The sequence below is a fragment of the Apodemus sylvaticus genome, chromosome 7, assembly GCF_947179515.1.
Source record: "Apodemus sylvaticus chromosome 7, mApoSyl1.1, whole genome shotgun sequence".
NCBI classification, from domain to species: domain Eukaryota; kingdom Metazoa; phylum Chordata; class Mammalia; order Rodentia; family Muridae; genus Apodemus; species Apodemus sylvaticus.
This window is the reverse complement of record NC_067478.1, coordinates 42,138,668-42,156,891: the sequence shown is the minus strand read 5'-3', so window position 1 is coordinate 42,156,891 and position 18,224 is coordinate 42,138,668. Positions and strand designations below refer to the sequence as shown.

General features: G+C 40.2%; 1 protein-coding gene across 6 annotated transcripts in view; it reads left to right on the top strand.

Annotated features, from left to right (window-relative positions):
* The window catches only part of Dop1a (DOP1 leucine zipper like protein A), a 101,582-nt gene that overhangs the window by 29,119 nt on the left and 54,239 nt on the right, over positions 1–18,224 (top strand). For all 6 annotated transcript variants that reach the window (XM_052187710.1, XM_052187707.1, XM_052187708.1 and 3 more), the window contains 4 exons: positions 4,828–4,998; positions 7,458–7,647; positions 10,424–10,522; positions 17,519–17,618. In XM_052187710.1, the coding sequence (XP_052043670.1) occupies positions 4,828–4,998; positions 7,458–7,647; positions 10,424–10,522; positions 17,519–17,618 (560 nt within the window). The remainder of the gene's footprint in view (positions 1–4,827; positions 4,999–7,457; positions 7,648–10,423; positions 10,523–17,518; positions 17,619–18,224) is intronic.

Sequence of the window (18,224 nt, the reverse complement as noted above, 5' to 3'; positions counted from 1 at the left end):
TGTTGACCAAAGTTCTCCTGTATTTCTTTAAGAGATTTTTGTGTTTCGTCTTTCATGACTTCAGCCTGTTGACCAAAGTTCTCCTGTATTTCTTTAAGTGTTTTTTGCATTTCCTCCTTGTTGGCTTTTGTATTCTCCTGGATTTCTTTCAATGATTTTTGTGTTTCCCTTGCAAGGGCTTCTAACTTTTGATCCATTTTCTCCTGAATGTCCTTCATGTGTTCCTGTACCAGCATCATGACCAGTGATTTTAAATCCAAATCTTGTTTTACTGGTGTGATGGGGTATCCAGGACTTGCTGGTAGAGGAGAATTGGGTTCAGATGTTGCCATATTGCCTTGATTTCTTTTAGTGACGTTCCTGCGTTTGCCTTTTGCCATCTAGCTCTCACTGGTGTTACTTGGTCTTGTCAGTGCTGGACTCACCAGTGCAAGCTGCCCCTTCCCCATTGGCCTCTGGTGCACAGCTTACACCCTGCACTGCCTGTAGACAGGGTGCTGTTGTCCAGGCTGTTCAGATCCTGAAGCAGGCACCTGAAGGCTCCCGCTGGGGCCCGCAGGATTTATTGGAGCACACCGACTTCTCCCAGCTGGCCGCCCGGAAGCCCCCACTAGCCTCTTGAGGGACCTGGAGATGTGGTGCGGCCACCCAGGCTGATCTGAAGCGGAGAGAGTTGACCTGAGGGCTTCTGCCTGAGGCCTTGCCCCAGATTGTGTCTGTGGGCCAGATGGAACCCGTGTGCACCCCCAGGGAGCTCTGAAGGTGTATGCTGCTGTGACCTCCCCTGTGTTCCGCTCACTCCACTGGGCAGCAGATTTCCCCAACCGTGCTGGCGCACACTAGGTTAGCCTTGTTGCCCAGGCCCTGAGTCCAGGCAAAAGCCTGGGAGGCCAAGGTCTGAGCAAAGTTCCCCTAAGGCTATGACTGTTATTTGGGTCCGCCAGGTGACCCAGATGGCGGGCGTGCGCGTCCGCGCTCCCCGAAAGCACCGGGAGAGTCTGTTGTGCTAATAACCTCCTGGGCGGGTTGACACACAGATGGCCCACCAAGCCGCCCAGTTCTTGGGGTCAGTCCTGTGCCTTTTGGGGCCTAGACCCCCGTTTTGTTAGCCTCCAGCTACGCTTGTTAGCCGTCTCTGCCCTCCCGAGCACTCTGGGTCCTGTAGGCAAAATGGCGGCGCGTGCGCCAGCCAGGGCAAAAAAAAAACTCCTGGCTGGGTTGGCGCCCCGATGGCCACTCAAACAGCCCAGGGCCTGGGTGCAGGCCAATACCTGTCAGGCTCAGACCCCTGCGGTGTTGGGCCTAGGATTATGTTTGTGTACCTCAGTCTGTCCGATCTCTGGAGCCCGGAATCAAGATGGAGGTGAGTCTCTCCTGACTGGCGGGAAGCCGAGTTCTGAAGATATGTGTATGTCTTTAAAAGCCACTAAGACTCTACCTATTTAAAAACAGATCTACCCTTCCTAAAAACACTTCATTGTACTAAAGGTCTCTAAAAGGTACAGCCATCAAACCCTTTGCACAAGCCTTAAATCTGAGTTGTACATCTTGATAACCCTGCCCATAATCTCCTACCTCCTATTCAAGCTTCTTAGAAGCTCTGTCTCAATGGTCAAATGGTCAAGAGTGGGATTGTCAAACTAATTTTTTTTTATCTTCCCCCCCCCCCCCCCCCCCCCCCGCGAGACAGGTTTCTCTGTGTAGCCCTGGCTGTCCTGGAACTCACTCTGTAGACCAGGCTGGCCTCAAACTCTTGGGAGTAGGCCTGCCTCTACCTCCCAAGTGCTGGGATTACAGGTGTGTGCCACCACTGCCTGGCTAAACTAATTTAGCCAGGGATTGTTCTTGGACCACATATTTTTAAATTCTTTGTGCCTTCATTTTCAAAAATGATACTATTTGTTTATACAGAAATGATATTTAACAACAGTGTGCCCAGAAACCTTTACATTACCCTGTTGTGTTTCCAGTGCATCTGTTGTCTAGCTCACTGGCAGCGGCCAGTCCAAATGAGCATCATCTTTACTCTGGGCTTTGTCACTGGCTTAGTACTGATGCAGCCTCTGCCCTTAGCTTCTGTTTTTGTTTTTAAGATTTATTTATTTATTTTATGTATATGAGTACACTGTAGTTGTCTTCAGACACACCAGAAGAAACTAGCGATCCCATTACAGACACTTGTGAGCCACCATGTGGTTGCTGGGAATAGAACTCAGGACCTCTGGAAGAGCAGTCAGTGATCTTAAACTCTGAGCCATCTCTCCAGCCCTGTCCTTAGCTTCTTATACTCTGTTCTTCACATAGTATTAGAATGATCTTTTACAGTATTAGAATGTATTCTTTTCAAATACATTAAAGAAATGATGTTATGTATGGATTCTAAGATTTCATGTACTGGGTTGATAAAAGTAATCTCAAACTAAGATTATCCAACTCAGAACATATATGATTCCAGTTTTGTGAGGATTCTTCTCCATTAGCAAGCTCTTCGGAAGACTTCAGCTGGCCATTCTCTAGGCCAGCTCAGTCCTTACATTGTCTTTCTACAGATACCATCAGATCTCACAGGTTGATGACCCAGTAAGACTGTTTCCAGTACTAACACTATGAGCAACTCCAGGCCTCCAGAACTTGTGACAAATGATCTACTAGTTATGGTCAATACAACTCACTGTTTAGATTTAATTAATTTGCTAGAGTAACTCATAGAAGTTTAGAAACATACTCATTGGCTATCATAAAAATATTTTAAAGGACACATACACAAATGAAGGGCCTGAGGACAGGAGTATCCCTTCCTGGTTGAGAGCTTCAGTATACCACCTCCTGAATGCGGATGAGTTCCTGATTACCTCTACATAGTCACTGTTCAGAAACTTTGAACCTTCTGTCCTTTGAGGTTTTTATGGATACTTTATTGCATAGGCAAGATTAATGCATGACCAACCATACAGAAACATGATAGAATAAAAGCATGCTCATGTGCTGAATGATAACACGCTGAGCAGGGAAGCCAGCATGGTCATCTGTCCACCTGCTGTATGCTTTAGCACCTCTGCGATACATTAATTCCTAACAGGTTGGGGTAGAGTAAGATAATTTTTGAAATGTCATCTTCTGATCTACTGTCAATCAAAGTAGAGGAGAGGTTTTTTACAGCTACATCCAAGTCAAAATGGCAGAAAAAGATTAATTTCCACAATCTAGCTCTAGGGAAAAAAAGGTCCAGTTTTTATAATCAGGTTTGGGATTTTAAAAAAAGAAACATAAGTTTTTGCTTGTTTGTTTATTTTTAAAGCATTGGGTTGGAGGCAGAGCTGTCAGCAGAGAGCAGAGAAGGATGGAAATTACAGACAGAGGTGTCAGTGAGGCTAGCTCCTGGTAAAGGCAGGACATGACCCTAGGCACACAAAAGGCAGTCTCACAAAGACAAAGTGTGACTACATCTTCAGGTCACAGTGTTCCTAAAGTTTTGGGCAGAAAACTACTCAATTGTACATGACTTCTACTTCCCATATGAGGCGGGGAGTGGTTTGAGGGTCTCTGTTCATCTTCAAATCACTACCTGAGTGCAGAACATGGACTTGGGTCTTAAATATAGAAATACTGGCAGTTGTGATCTCCTGTTCCCAACACTCACAAATAGGTCAGTCCTAGTAATAATTATTCTAATATGGCACCTTTCACTACTTTAGGAAATCAAATAGGGCTATAATCCTAATCTAATTAGCAGGTTAAGAATTGACATAAACCAAGAGGTGAATGTTTAAGGATCCTCCAGTGTATCATAAGTAGGTAAAAGTGTAGGGATTGTGTCTGTGCACAGGACAGGCAAAGGCCCGGAGTCGACAGAGGGCGGGGAGGGTTCTCAAAGTAACAGAATGGCAGAGTTAGGACTAAAAGAATGAAAAGAGTGAGTGCACACGGGAGTTGTTGTACAAGAGTGAGTTGTTCAGTGAATGCAGTAGCCAAAAGGTAGAAATGTTCAAAACTGTTGGTAGGAAATCTGAGACATTTTAAATGAAAGTTATAACTTCATAGGAGTTTTGAATTCTACTTGTTACGACAAGATGATGAAAAGATGACAGTCTCTGCTAAGTAATTACGCAGATGAGATGGGAAGCATTGGAATTAGCTACAAGGGAAACCTGAAGAGAGAACATAACCAGCAGTTGATGGTTAGAGGAGATTTGGTTTGGTTTGGTTTGGTTTGGTTTGGTTTGGTTTGGTTTGGTTTGGTTTGGTTTGGTTTGATTTGGTTTGGTTTGGTTTGGTTTGGTTTGGTTTGGTTTGGTTTGGTTTGGTTTGGTTGAGACAGGGTCTCTCTATATAACCCTGACTATGATGGAACACACTATGTAGACCAGACTAGCCTTGAATTCAGAAAGATCCACTTTCCTCTGCCTCCTGAGTACTGGGCATGCACCACTACACATGAATCTTGAAGAAGACATTTTTACAGTAGATGGAAACATCACTTCTAGATATATATATAGCTTTATCTTGTTGTTTATTGTTTATCTTATGTTATTGGCCAGCTAATAACATTTGCCACATTTTAAAATACTAGTTATGGAGAGGAAGTGTAGACTTCTGGAAAACATGAGAATTCTTGTTTGGAATTGCGGAATATAAGGAGTTTGTGAAACATCTAGGAAACTTGTGTGTGTTGAAATGCATGTGAGAGAACTGGCTTGGTTTAACAGATACAGAAGTCATTCATAGACAATATTTTAGTCATTTGTTTTAACCTGTTTCATCAGAATATATGACATACTTGCATATGAATTAATGTTGATACTGTTTAACATCTTTCATTTTTAACAGTTCTGGGTTGTTTCCTCTTCTTGCCAATGCTGCTATGTCTGTGAAACCAACATTGCTGAGTTTGTATGAAATATATTACTTGCCATTGGGGAAAACTCTGAAACCTGGTCTCCAGGGATTGCTGACTGGTATTCTTCCTGGCTTAGAAGAAGGATCGGAGTATTATGAGAGGTAATGGTATTTGGTTCTCTTTGATATTACAAATTATCAGTTGGTCAGAAACAGTGCTTTAATATCACAAAATAAACTATTCTGGATGTATCAACATAACACATTAAGATTTCAGTAGCATGGGACTGGAGATGTGGCTTGGCAGTTAAGAGTATTGGCTACTCTTGCAAAAAAACTAGCTTAGATTCCTAGCACTCAAACTTATAGCTTGAGTTGGCAGTTTACAGCTATCTGTAACTCTCTAGTTCCATGGAATCTGATGCCCTTTTTTGGTCTGACTGAGTACCAGGCATTCATGTAGTATTACATATATACATGCAGACAAAGCATTCATGCACATTAAAAAATAAAGATGAAGAAAAATGTATTGGAGCTAGAGAGATGATTCAGGGGTTAAGGGTACTTGCGCTCTTCCAGACGACCTGAATGAAAGTCTCAGCACCCACATGGAGGTTCACAGCCCTCTGAAGCTCCAGCTTCAGGGGACTTAGCTTCCTTCTCTGGCTTCCGTAGACATCAAACAGTTAAGTGGCACACAGATATACATTCAGACAAAACAGGCATACATATAAGGTTTCAATAGCAATAAAAACTGCTACAAAGTTTCTAATTTGAGCTTAAGAACACTTTTTAATGTTTTCTAATTATGTTCCCTTTCTTCATCTGTAAATGAAAAATAATACCTGTCTACGTGTTGTTGTAGTAATCAAACCAGTCCAGCGCTTAGCACATATAAGTCATGTATGACCCATAGTTTAAAATAATGATATAACAGATAGATTAACAAATAATGGATAGAGTGAAGTGGATCCCTGTACCAACAGAGTTTAACCTGCTAATGGGAGAAAACAGCTTGGCACCAGTACACTGCTTTTCACTCGCTGTGGCTGAAATACTTGATATCTACTGTTAAAGGAAAGGATCTATTCAGATTTGGAGCCTATTATTTTTAAGAGCTAATGTCTATAGACAATGTGTGATGCCCTTATGTTGTTACAGAAAGAAAGAAGAAAGAAATTGAGTTTAGTTGGCAAAAATAGGAAATGCTAAGTTTAACTTGTGAGTAGGCATAATGATTTAAACTTAAATAATTTAATCAAGTATACTAAGCAATTAATGTATTCCAACTATTTCCACAATACTATAAGAATCTAATTCTGAAAATACTGGATTATCCTTATATGATATATTGAAAAGGAAAAAATATAGTCAAAACTTAATAGCATAATTTGCTTTTTTAAATTTTTTTCTTTATCATCATTGTTATCATGTGTCTTTGTGTGCCTGATGTGTATGGAGGCTACAGGACAACTTTGTGCAGTTGATTCTCTCCTTCCTTCATGTGGGCTCCAGGGAACCACCTTTACCCCTGAAACATTTCTAAGGCTCATAGTGCTTGCTTTTATTAAACCTATTTGCTTATACTTTTAGAAGCATGATATAAGCCAGGCGGTGGTAGCGCACGCCTGTAATCCCAGCACTCTGGGAGGCAGAGGCAGGCAGATTTCTGAGTTCGAGGCCAGCCTGATCCACAGAGTGAGTTCCAGGACAGCCAGGGCTACACAGAGAAACCCTGTCTCGAAAATACCAAATCAAAAAAAAAAAAAAAAAAAAAAAAAAAAAAAAAAAAAAAAAAAAAAAAGAAGAAGAAGAAGCATGATATACAAGTAGTTCATTTAGTTTAGAAGTAAGTTTTAAATTATACTCAAGGAAAGTACAGAATCAGTATAACATTTAATTCTACTAGTTCTAACTAAAATTTAAAATAGGAAATAATCCTTTCTGGCCATAGAGCCCTATTTATGCTTTGGTATGTACTCCTTAGAAGTATTATGTAAAAACTTATAAATGTGTTATTTTAATGCATAGATACATTGAGGACTGAGATTAATGTGATTATTAAATCACCAACTGAAGTCATGTGGATTTGCTATACTATACTGTAATATAATAGACTTTTGTATATTCTGTTTATTTTGTTTAAAACAAGAATCAATCACTTATAACCTTAGTTTGATTTTTGTCATAGATCCAATTCTATTATATTATTGTGAATTACATGTCATGATTTTAGGAAGAGGTATTTGGAAATCTCTTAAGGTTTTGAAGAAAGTCAACATAGGTGTGCTATGATTGATTAGCTAAATAGTTGCTTTATTGCTTACTGTACTTAACCCAGTGAGGTAGGCAGGTACTGAAGTGCCGTTCTCTCCATTTTATAGATGGAGACTGAATTGAAAGGATTAGATTTACCTAGCTAATACACAGCAGAAGCAATTTGTACCCTGTCCTCTGAGTAAGAAGTGTATTCTTCCAGACTTGCTCACTTGTTTTCAAGGTGGAGCTCATAACTGTGCTGTGGATGCTGTCAATTATTTTGGAAGAAGATAATGGTTGAATACTTTTATCTGACACTGAATATTCCTTTCTTATACCCTTCCTTCTGTTGTGTGCTCCAGAACAAACACACTGCTGGAAAAGGTCGCTGCGGCTGTAGAGCAGTCTGCATTCTACAGTGCCCTATGGGGCAGTCTGCTCACCAGTCCTGCTGTGCGCTTACCTGGAATCACATATGTTCTGGCCCATCTGAACAGGAAACTTTCAATGGAAGATCAGCTGTATATAATTGGCAGTGACATTGAGCTCATGGTGGGTTGACATGCTACAAGTGTTTCTCTAGAGCCAGACATTTCAGACTATTCTGAGAATCATGCCAGGGGCAACATTCCTGTTTTCATCAAAGAAAACTAACAGCTGAAATACTGAATAATTATTAATAGTTTTAAAGATTAATTTTTCATGAAAAAGGCATCATTGTTTATACCTGTGACCTTTAATTCAAGCAAATCCATGATTTTAATTATTTCTGTCTTGTTTACTAATAGACCACTGTTACCATAGCTACATTTATTATAATAATCCCAAAGTGACCCTTCTATCCAGTCTTACTTTTCCTTATTAAAAAAGATGTAATTTAGACAAAATGATATAGCTGAATTCTGAAAAGAAATAGATACTAACTGCATTCTTCTATTCTTCTTAATTTCAAAATTGGTAACAGAAGGAAATCAATACAGGCTGCTTCAGTCTTAAAATATGCAAGGAATTAATTTTCTTCTTTATTTAATTTTTATTTTATTTATATGAGTACACTGTCACTCTCTTCAGACTCACCAGAAGGAGGGTGTGAAATCCCATTATAGATGGTTGTGAGCCACCATGTGGTTACTGGGAATTGAACTCAGGACCTCTGGAAGAGCAGTTAGTACTCTTAACCACTGAGCTATTCTCTCCAGCACCAGGACATTTTCAAAAGTTCTATTTTTTGATTAATCTTATTTTCGATATTATGATATGACTTATATTTAATGTACAACTTTGATTAGAATTAGTTAAATATTATTTACATTCACTAAAATTGAGCCATCTTACATGAATTTTTAATTAATTATTTTATTAATTTACATTCCAAATGTTGACCCCCTTTCTGTCCCCCTCCTAGAGTTCATCACCCCATCCTCCCTCCCCTTCATCTCTAAGAGGGTAACCCTCTACCCCAGCTTCCTCCTTCTCTGAGGCATCAAGTTTCTACAGAATTAGGCGCATCCTCTTCCACTGAATCCAGACAAAGCAGCCCTCTGCCACATATGTGCCAAGGGCCACGGACCAGCCTATGTACACTCTTTGGTTGGTGACTAAGTCTCTGGGAGCTCAGAGGGGTCTAGGGTAGTTGACACTGTTGTTATTTCTATGAGGTGGCAATCCCCTCAGCTTCTTCAGTCCTTCCCCTAACTCTTCGGTAAGGGTCCTAAGCTGAGTCCAATGGTTCTTGTCAGTATCTGCATCAGTCTCAGTCAGCTGCTGGTAGAGCCTCTCAGAGGACAGACATGCTAGGCTCCTGTCTGACAGCACAACATGGTATCAGTAATAGTGTCAGGGTTTGGTGCCCGCCCATGGGATAGATCCAAGTTGGGCTGGTCACTAGACAGCCATTCCTTCAGTCTTTACTCCATTTTTGTCCCTGCATTTTCTTTTAGACAACAATTCTGGGTCAAAAATTTTGAAGGTGGGTGAGTGACCCCCATCCCTCCACTAGGGACCTTGTCTATCTAGTGGAGGTGGTCTCTTCAGGTTCCATCTCCCCACTGTTGGGCAGTTCAGTTAAGGTCATCCCAATTGAACCCTGAGAGCCTCTCACATTCCAGGTCTCTGGGATGTTCTAGAGACTACCCCTACTCCTACCCCCAGTAGCTGCATATTTCTGTTCATTCTCTTGGCCCTCTGGACTTCTCTCTTGTGCCCCCACACCTGATCCTGCCCCCACTTCTTACCTCCACCTCCCCTCTACCACCCAGCTCCCTCTTTCCTTCTGCCTTTCATGATTATTTTGTTCTCCGCTTCTAAGTGGGATTGAAGCATCTTCACTGAGGTCTTCCTTCTAATTTAGCTTCTTAGGGTCTATGGACTATATCATAAATATTCTTTATTTTTTTAACAATATTCACTTCCCAGTGAGAACATGCCATGCATGTCCTTGTGGGTCGGTTACCTCACTCAGGATATTATTTTCTAGTTCCATCCATTTGCCTGCAAAATTTATGATGTCCTCATTTTTAATAGCTGAATAGTATTCCATTCTGTAAATGAACCTCATTTTCTATATCCATTCTTCAAGTGAGGAACATCTCGGTTGCCTCTAGTTTGTGGCTATTACAAATGAGGCTGCTGTGAACATAGTGGAACATGTTTCCTTGTGGTATGGTGGGGCATCTTTTGGCTATATGCCCAAGAGGGGTATTACTGGATCTTCACGTAGAACTATTTCCAATTTTCTGAGGAAGCACCAGATTGATTTCCAGAGTGGTTGTACCAATTTGTGATCAGCCTCCTAACCACTACTATAAAATGATTCAGAAAATTACATTACCCCCAAATCACTAGACTCCTGTGGTCACTCCCTTCCTGTGTTCACATCCTTGAAAATGTTGGTCTGCTTTCTGATTTTGGTTTCACTCCATCTACACTGTTAATGTATGCTGAGTCATACCGTGGGTGTGGTTTGTTCACAATTTATGACACCGTTGAGATTAGCCCATGCTTCTGTATGTGTGAGATTAGTCCATGCTGCTTTATGTTGCGTCACATTCTCTTGTTGATGACACCACAGTGTGGTTATTCTTTCCTCAGTTGCAGGCTCTGACTCACATCCCACTTGGTGCAAGTGAGTAAAACTGCCACACAGCATTGCACAAACGTGCTGTGGAGACATGTGATGGGGCACGGGGTAAGAAGCCATTGATACTGGCATAGCATTTGTATGCTAGTGCAGGGCTCTGTGCTTAGCACAGGTATGTTTTCTCTGTCTTGGGTAGATGAAAATGCCAGGGCAACATTTCCCAGGATGCTGACGGCTTTCTTCTTTCAGGTAGAAGCAGTAAGTACTTCAGTGCAGGACTCAAGTGTACTTGTACAGAGAAGCACACTGGACCTCATCCTCTTCTGTTTCCCATTCCATATGAGTCAGGTAAAACTGGATGCTAATGTCCTCAACGGGTAGTTGTTTTAAAGGTACTTTATTAAAGTATTTTCTTTAGACAGAAAACAAATTCCTTTTTGGTGAAGTGGAAATTGTTAATATTTTAAAGAAAAATACTGAGCTAATTGATAAGAATATAGTAACTGAAGCAGATTGCCTTATGAAACATAAGATTTTTGAAACAAACATAAATGGTTTTTGAAACAAACCATTTTTATTTTGTTTTTGTTTTTGTTTTTTTGTTTTGAGGCAGGGTTTCTCCGTGTAGCTCTGGCTGTCCTGGAACTCGCTCTGTAGACCAGGCTGGCCTCGAACTCAGAAGTCCATCTGCCTCTTCAAACCATTTTTAAACTTTAAAAAGCAGGGGGTGCTCATTGCTCATTCTAAATAAGCCAAGTCTCAAGACCCAGGCCCTAAAGTCAGCTAACAGATAAGGTCTCTGAAGGCTCCTTGTCTTGCCTTGGTGACTCCAGCATACATGCCAGAACTTTAGGGGAGTTAGCCATTGTTTGAGAACCAAATATTTAGTGTTTGTGCCATTTGCTACTGATTTCATTACAGATAAAAGCAATTGACCTGACAAATCATTAGTGAAGTGTTTCCTTACTGGGACTTAATTTAATTATTTTCCTTAATCAAAAGAAATCTGCTGTGAAAATTAAATTTGTTCCATGCCATAGTAGTAGGCGCCTTGAATCTCAACACACAGGAGGCAGAGACAGGCAGGTCTGTGAGTTCCCCGTCAGCCCAGTCTACAGAGAGTTCCAAGACAGTCGGGGCTACATAGTAAGATTCTGTCCCCCAAAAATAAAATTTATTTCTAAAATACAGCTAACAGAAAGGACTTTGTGTTTTCATAATGGCTGCTAGTTGAGAGATTAGCAACTTCACATTAGAACTGGCAAAAGGTTGTTTTTTACTACTTTGCTCAATCTTTTATGACTTCATTTAATTTGAGTAGATAATAATTGACGCCCTCATAGTTCATTGAGTCACTGTCACTGGCTGAGGGACTTCAGATTCTATTTTGAGCCCCCCTCACTTTTAACTGTGGGCCTTTTTTCTGCCCTCTGTATTCTCATATTCTCCATATTGGGGAAATTTAGCTGCCAAAGCCATAGCTTTAGGAGTGACCAAATAAAGTGAGTTTTGGGGAGATTTTTGTTGTTGTTTTTGTTGTTTTTAACATTGTTAAAGTCTTATAAAAAACAAAAAACTAAGTCAAAGAAATATGTGTAACAACCTAAACTTTACTGTCCAACACTTAGGAAGATCATTACTTATTGATCTTTGATATTGTACTTTTTCCTGTTAAAATGTTCCATATTAATAATCTGAGAGGCTCCTCATAGCATCTGAGTTAAATCTTAGGCTTAAATTGATAAGAACTTAATTTGGAATCTCACTAGGTCACTGATTAAAACTCTACCTTCTCTGTACTTTCCTACTCTCCCTTTTCCTGACCCACCCCACCCCCAATCTTCCCAGCCCTCCTGTGCTGTTTCAAGAGAGCAGCAGGGAGTGACATCTCAGTCTTCACCCTTCGGTTACTGCTGCAGCACTGCTTCCCCATTCCTGTCACATTACAAGGCTCCTGAGCTGGCAGAGTCATCTGTGTTCCCCCACTTGACCTTTCTCATGTCTTACATGTAATATATTCTTAGCAAGTATTGGTTGCTCTTATATAGAATATAAGTAGTTGTAACTTAACAGAGCCCTCATTACCTGCCTGCTGTGGATGTACTGCTAGGCGTCTCTAACTTACTTCAGAGAAATCTGACCTGATTATCTACTTTTAAGTGTTAGTTGAGATTATACAAATCTTTAACACACTGCAAAACATGTGGTGATGTATTTAAGAATGACTTCTTAGATAGACATTTAGTGTTGGCAGCACAAACCTATAATTCCAGCATTGAGGAAACTAAGGCAGGAGGATTGTAAATTCAAAAGTAAGACCTTGTGTCCAAAAAGGAAGAAAGAGTTGTGTCTTAGCTGGAGAGTAGCCCAGCCATAGAGATGCCAGGTCCGGGGCTCACTCTGTATCCACAAAAAGTATGACTTTTTATTTGGTAGTTGACAAAAAAGGTGTGGGCTTCTTTGCTCAGATGTTTTCAAATATATGTCAAGAGACAGAAACCCCATTTTAGAACATATTACTCACTTATGGGTTACTTAATATTCTTATTCTCCACAGTAAGAACACTAACTTTCAGTACAGCACACATTAACTATGGTTACCATGATGTAGTAGATTTCTGAAACATTCCTCCTGAAATTGAAGTTTTATAACCTTTACCATTTCCAACTTGAGTTCTCTCCTCAGGTAAGATGGGGAATCATTGGTGTTTCCAGGATTTGGGGGCAGTGCCTATAACCCCCATAACTGGTACAAAAGCACAAAAATGAAAGCTCATTTCTGAATTTTGGTTGATGTGCAGTTGGAAAATCAAGGAGTCATTAATATTTTCTGCTAATAAGTACAACTCTTCTTTGATATTACACCAAAGTTAGATCTTAACAGTGAATTGTAATATGTAAAAATAAATCAACTTTAAGTGTTATATTCTGTTATAGTCTGCTAGTCTAGCTGGTAGGTTTATTCATATGTGATTTTGCAACATTAAGTTTGGTTATTTAGAAAATCCTGGTATACCCAATTGGAAAGATTTTGCATATATAGACCCACTTCACCATATTCAATTAAACAATCACATTTGTTGCTAATACCACTTATATCTGTAACTTTTTCTCATCACTGTTACCTGACATGAAACACCTTAGAGGTGTTTATTTTAGCTTACTCTTTCGCAGAGATTTCAGTCATCCTAACAAGGAAGGGGTGGCAGCAGAAGGAGTAATCTATGGCCGTGGGAACTTGCTGCAGCAGCTGTGCTTTCAAAGTCTCACTCCTGCTCACCCACCTCCACCATGTCCCCCAAAGTAGAATATGAGCCTGGAGCCAGGTGTTCCTGACCTAGGCCATAGCATTTTAAAAGCAGTAACTTTATTATTCTGTTTTATTTTGTGTCTGTGTGTATGTCCACAGCACTTAGGTGGAGGTAAAGGACAAGTTGCAAGATTCTTTTTGTCAGTATTCTGTAGATTATGTAGCTTACCAGTGTTGGCAGCAGGCACCTTTATCTGTTACCCATCTTACCAGCCCCAAACCATAACACTTTGTCAGTAAAAAGAAATTTTAGGGACTGAACCTCTCGGCTTGGTCCTAGTCGCCCATCGTTTGTTGGGGTCCAGCCTGATCTGTTCTCCCTGTGCTGTTCCCAACCCTAGGATTTAATCCACATTGCACATCCTGTGCACCTGCCTAGTCTGGTTAGCTGCTGACTTCAAGCCATTCACACAATCAGCCTCCAGGCCTTACCCCAGGTGCTCATCCAGTCGGCCTTAACCTAGAACCACATCTGGGCATGGGTCAAGGCTGGCGAGTCACTGGAACCTAGCCTGCCTGCAACATCTTCACTCCTCAGGCTGTTCATAAGTGGCACAGCCTGTTTAACATCCTAGCCTAAAGTGTAGCTCTCACCCCTCCCAATGGTCAAATGCAAAGAATAAGTGATCATGGGTGCCTAAACTGAACTAATACATACTTAACACAACCTACACCCAAGTCTTATGAACATGATGAAAGAGGGGGCAGAAAGACTCTAAGAGCTTGCAGATCAGGACATCTGCTTCAAGATTGTGTCTTCTAAATATGACAGCAAAGCTGTACCCATGAAATTTCAACAGCATGTTTGCCTAACCAAGATCTGACCCATGGCACTCCAGTTGACATGCCAACATGGATGGTGGGAATCTCACAAAGCCCTACCTCTAGATGAAGAGCTGTAGGCAATTAATGATTGCTGGGAGAGGTAAAAGCAGTTTCTCCCAGGGATGACTCCCCACTTGGTTTCTCTGTACTGAGTGGTCAGCCCTAAAAATGTATATATTTGCAACAACACAAAGTGAACTCAAAAGATTGTGTTTATATATTTATTTATTATAATAACTAATGATGAAGAAGATATGTGGTGGAAAAGGAGTAGGTGGGACATGGGAGGGCTTGGAGGAAGGGTAAACAGATATAAATACAGTTCATATATGTGAACCTTAAAAAGTTTTGGCACTGCAAAGTTTTTACTCCAGTATCTGGAAGCAGTGTAACTGCAGTGCATACACTCTTTCATAATTTAATTTTCTTTTGTAATTGCCAATATTATTATCTATAGCAATATTGTTTCTATTTAAATGAATGACTACTAAATGCCAAAATCCAAAAGATCATATTTAATGTTAGGTATAACCCAAGGAATATAAAGAAAAAACATAGTTTAGCAAAAATTATACTCTGATTTTTAAAAGTGGTTCCATTCTAAACACTAAGACAACCAACCTACATTTGTATCAAAAGTGCTTAACATGTACTAATAATTTTAGTGTACAGAATAGCAAAATTCGTGGACTGAAAAGTGTACCGTGAGCATCAAGCTCAAATTTCAATAACATTCTTTTAAAAGAACTGTGAGGCTGGCTAGCTTTCCTCTGGTTCCCCTTTTTGTCTATGCACTGGAATTGGGTCCAGGCCTCCTTGAGCTCATCTACCACTGTGCTATAGCAACTATTTTCTTTTGTTGGTGGTGTTTTTATTTTACCCCAAGAACATGGCAGCAAAAATGCAAAGATTATAAGTATAATGGATGTCTCTACTCATACAGATATTCCAGTGGCTTAACTTGCTTCTTACATATTAGGAACTGTCAACCCAGCAAAAGAAAAAGGAAATACGGGCTGGAGAGATGGCTCAGCTGTTAAGAGCACTGACTGCTCTTCCAGAGGTCCTGAGTTCAAATCCCAGAAACCACATGGTGGCTCACAACCATCTGTAAGGAGATCTGATGCCCTCTTTTGGGGTGTCTGAAGACAACTACAGTGCACTTACATATAATAAATAAATCTTTAACAACAAAATAAAAAAGGAAAAGGAAATACACCTAGATAGTTTTATGGTGTTTTCTTTGTTACGTAACTAATCTTCACCCTGTAGGCTTCCTGGAATGGTGTAGGGATCACACTTGACACATTTTCTAGCTTATTGACAGTATCTGTAAAGAATGGGCATAATGTGTCACCTGAGGTTGGCCTGTCCTGTAACACCTCAGCTATTGCTAATTCTGGACATGGCTCCTTTTCCATATCAGGAAGATTGTATAAAGAAGCCTCACTGTGACTAAGGAAAGGTCAGTTCCGCATCCAGATGAGGCACTACCCAATCATTTCCATTTGACTGTGCCTTAGTGCCTTGAGAGGCATAGATCGTATTTGTTGTTTTTTCATTTTTTATTAGTTTTTTTGAGAATTTCACACAATGCATTTTGATTATATTTGTGCCCTCAACCCCTCCCAGATCTAACTCCTTCCCAACCCAGCTTTGTGTTATCTTTTACTTTAAGCCCATTCAGTCTAGTTTCTGCTTATACTCCTGATGAGCTGCCTTAAAGGAAGCTGACTCTCCTTTCCCAGAAACCTGCAGCATGGAGAGGGGAGCAGGGTCCAGAGTCCCATTTCTAGATCTGGAGTTGCTGGCCATTGATAGCTACCAGGTCCCTTTGTATAGAATAGTCTTAAGTTGGCAAGTTTCCAAGATCTGATTTTAAGATTCCAAAATTCTATATTTAAGTTATTGCCTAGTGATTTTTTTTAATTTGTATTTAGTGTGTGCATGTGTGTGTGTACCCTCGCACGCTTGCTCTTCAGTTGCACATACAGAGATCAGAAGACAACTTTAGGAGTGGGTTCTTCTCTTCACCTCAGAATCCTAGGCTTGAACTCAGATCATTAGATATGCATGGCAAGTGTTTTAACTCACTGAGGCCCTGACTAATATTTTTAAAGTTAATAACAGATTTATTAGCTACTTCCCATCTCTTTTTTTAACTTTACCTCTTTTGATTGAAATAAGATCTTTAGTCATTTTTAAACATCAAATTAAAGCTAGAAGAAAAAATTTTGGATTTTGTTAATGTGTGTTTTTTCCCATGCTTGAAATACTAGTAGAATGCTAGTGGAATTTTTTTAAAAAGAAAAAGGACTGAACAACATCTTGATGCAAACAACACCCCGAAGACTTTAGAGTTCATTGACACTGCTGAATGGCTAAGGCAGATAGATGATTTCCTACTATTTGTCCTCTTTATCATCCTCCTTTATGTCTGTTTTACTAGTATCTGGTCAAGTAACTAATAAAACCCACTGTAACTAAAAAAAATAAATAAAAAAGAACTTTAAACATGGTACTAAATAAAGTGAGCTGTAGTGTCAGTTATAAAACTAAAGTGGAAGACAGGCAGACAGAACAGCAGATCAAAGTAGGATGTTCAGTGCCTTCCTTTCCTGCTTAGGGAGCTTGGACCCAGACTTGCTCTTTTTTTTTTAAGATTTATTTATTTAGTATATGTAAGTACACTGTAGCTGCCTTCAGACACTCCATAAAGGAGAGTCAGATCTCATTACGGATGGTTGTGATCCATCCATGTGATTGCTGGGATTTGAACTCAGGACCTTCAGAAGAGCAGCCAGCAGCTCTTAACTGCTGAGCCATCTCTCCAGCCCCCAGCTCTTTAACATTACCCAAAAAGAAACTAAGAGCCATGTTACCTCATGTTCTTCCTCTTTCCTCAAATGTGACTTAGCAGCAATAGCTCCTGTATTTGAAAGTTTAGATAAAGCAATGTTATATAACAGCACCTGACACTGATGTTCAGAGCAGACCTCAAGGCATTCATTCTTCTTCTTCTCTGTGTAGTCCTGGCTGTCCTGGAACTCACTCTGTAGACCAGGCTGGCCTGGAACTCAGAAATCCGCCTGCCCATGCCTCCCAGAGTGCTGGGATTACAGGTGTGCGCCACCACCGCCCGGCCATTCTTCTTTTTAAAAGAGTAAAAACAGCATCATACCTAAGTATAACTACATTACTCTTTTCAGGCCACTCGACCAGATATGATCAGGATCTTGTCAGCAGCCCTTCATGTAGTACTAAGGAGGGATATGTCCTTGAACCGAAGACTTTATGCATGGCTTCTTGGTAGGTAATTAATGAGCATGCTTATAATAATAAAAAGAAAAAAATAAAAAGAGATTTGCCATGTATAATCTCAAATTATATGAAGAAACTGAACATTTATGTATAAATGAACAATAAAAAATAAACACTGTGCCAGAAAGCTAGCTCTGTTCTTAAGAGCATCTGCTGCTCTTCTAACGGACCAGGGTTTAGTTGCCAGCACCTGCATCAGGTAACTCAGTACCCCCTGTAACTCCAGCTCCAGAGGATCCAGGGCCTTTTCCTGACCAACAGAAGCACAGTACACACATGCACACACACACACACACACACACACACACACACACAATGGTGATGGTGTCCAATCCAGGTGGAGGGACTACTAATGATGAAACTTTTGAGCAAATTCCAGAAACCTATTAATTGAATCAGCTATTTTAATCCATAAAAGTCATGTTCACTTTAACATGATTTTTATCTCTTATAAATTTCTATGATTGTATTTAATGTTAGTTTATGAAAAAGAATAAATTAATCATCAAAATTATGACAAAATTCCAAAATTTCAAGGTCACCAGAAAATCGTAAGCAGTAAGTACCACTGTCTCACAGATAACACCAGTGTGA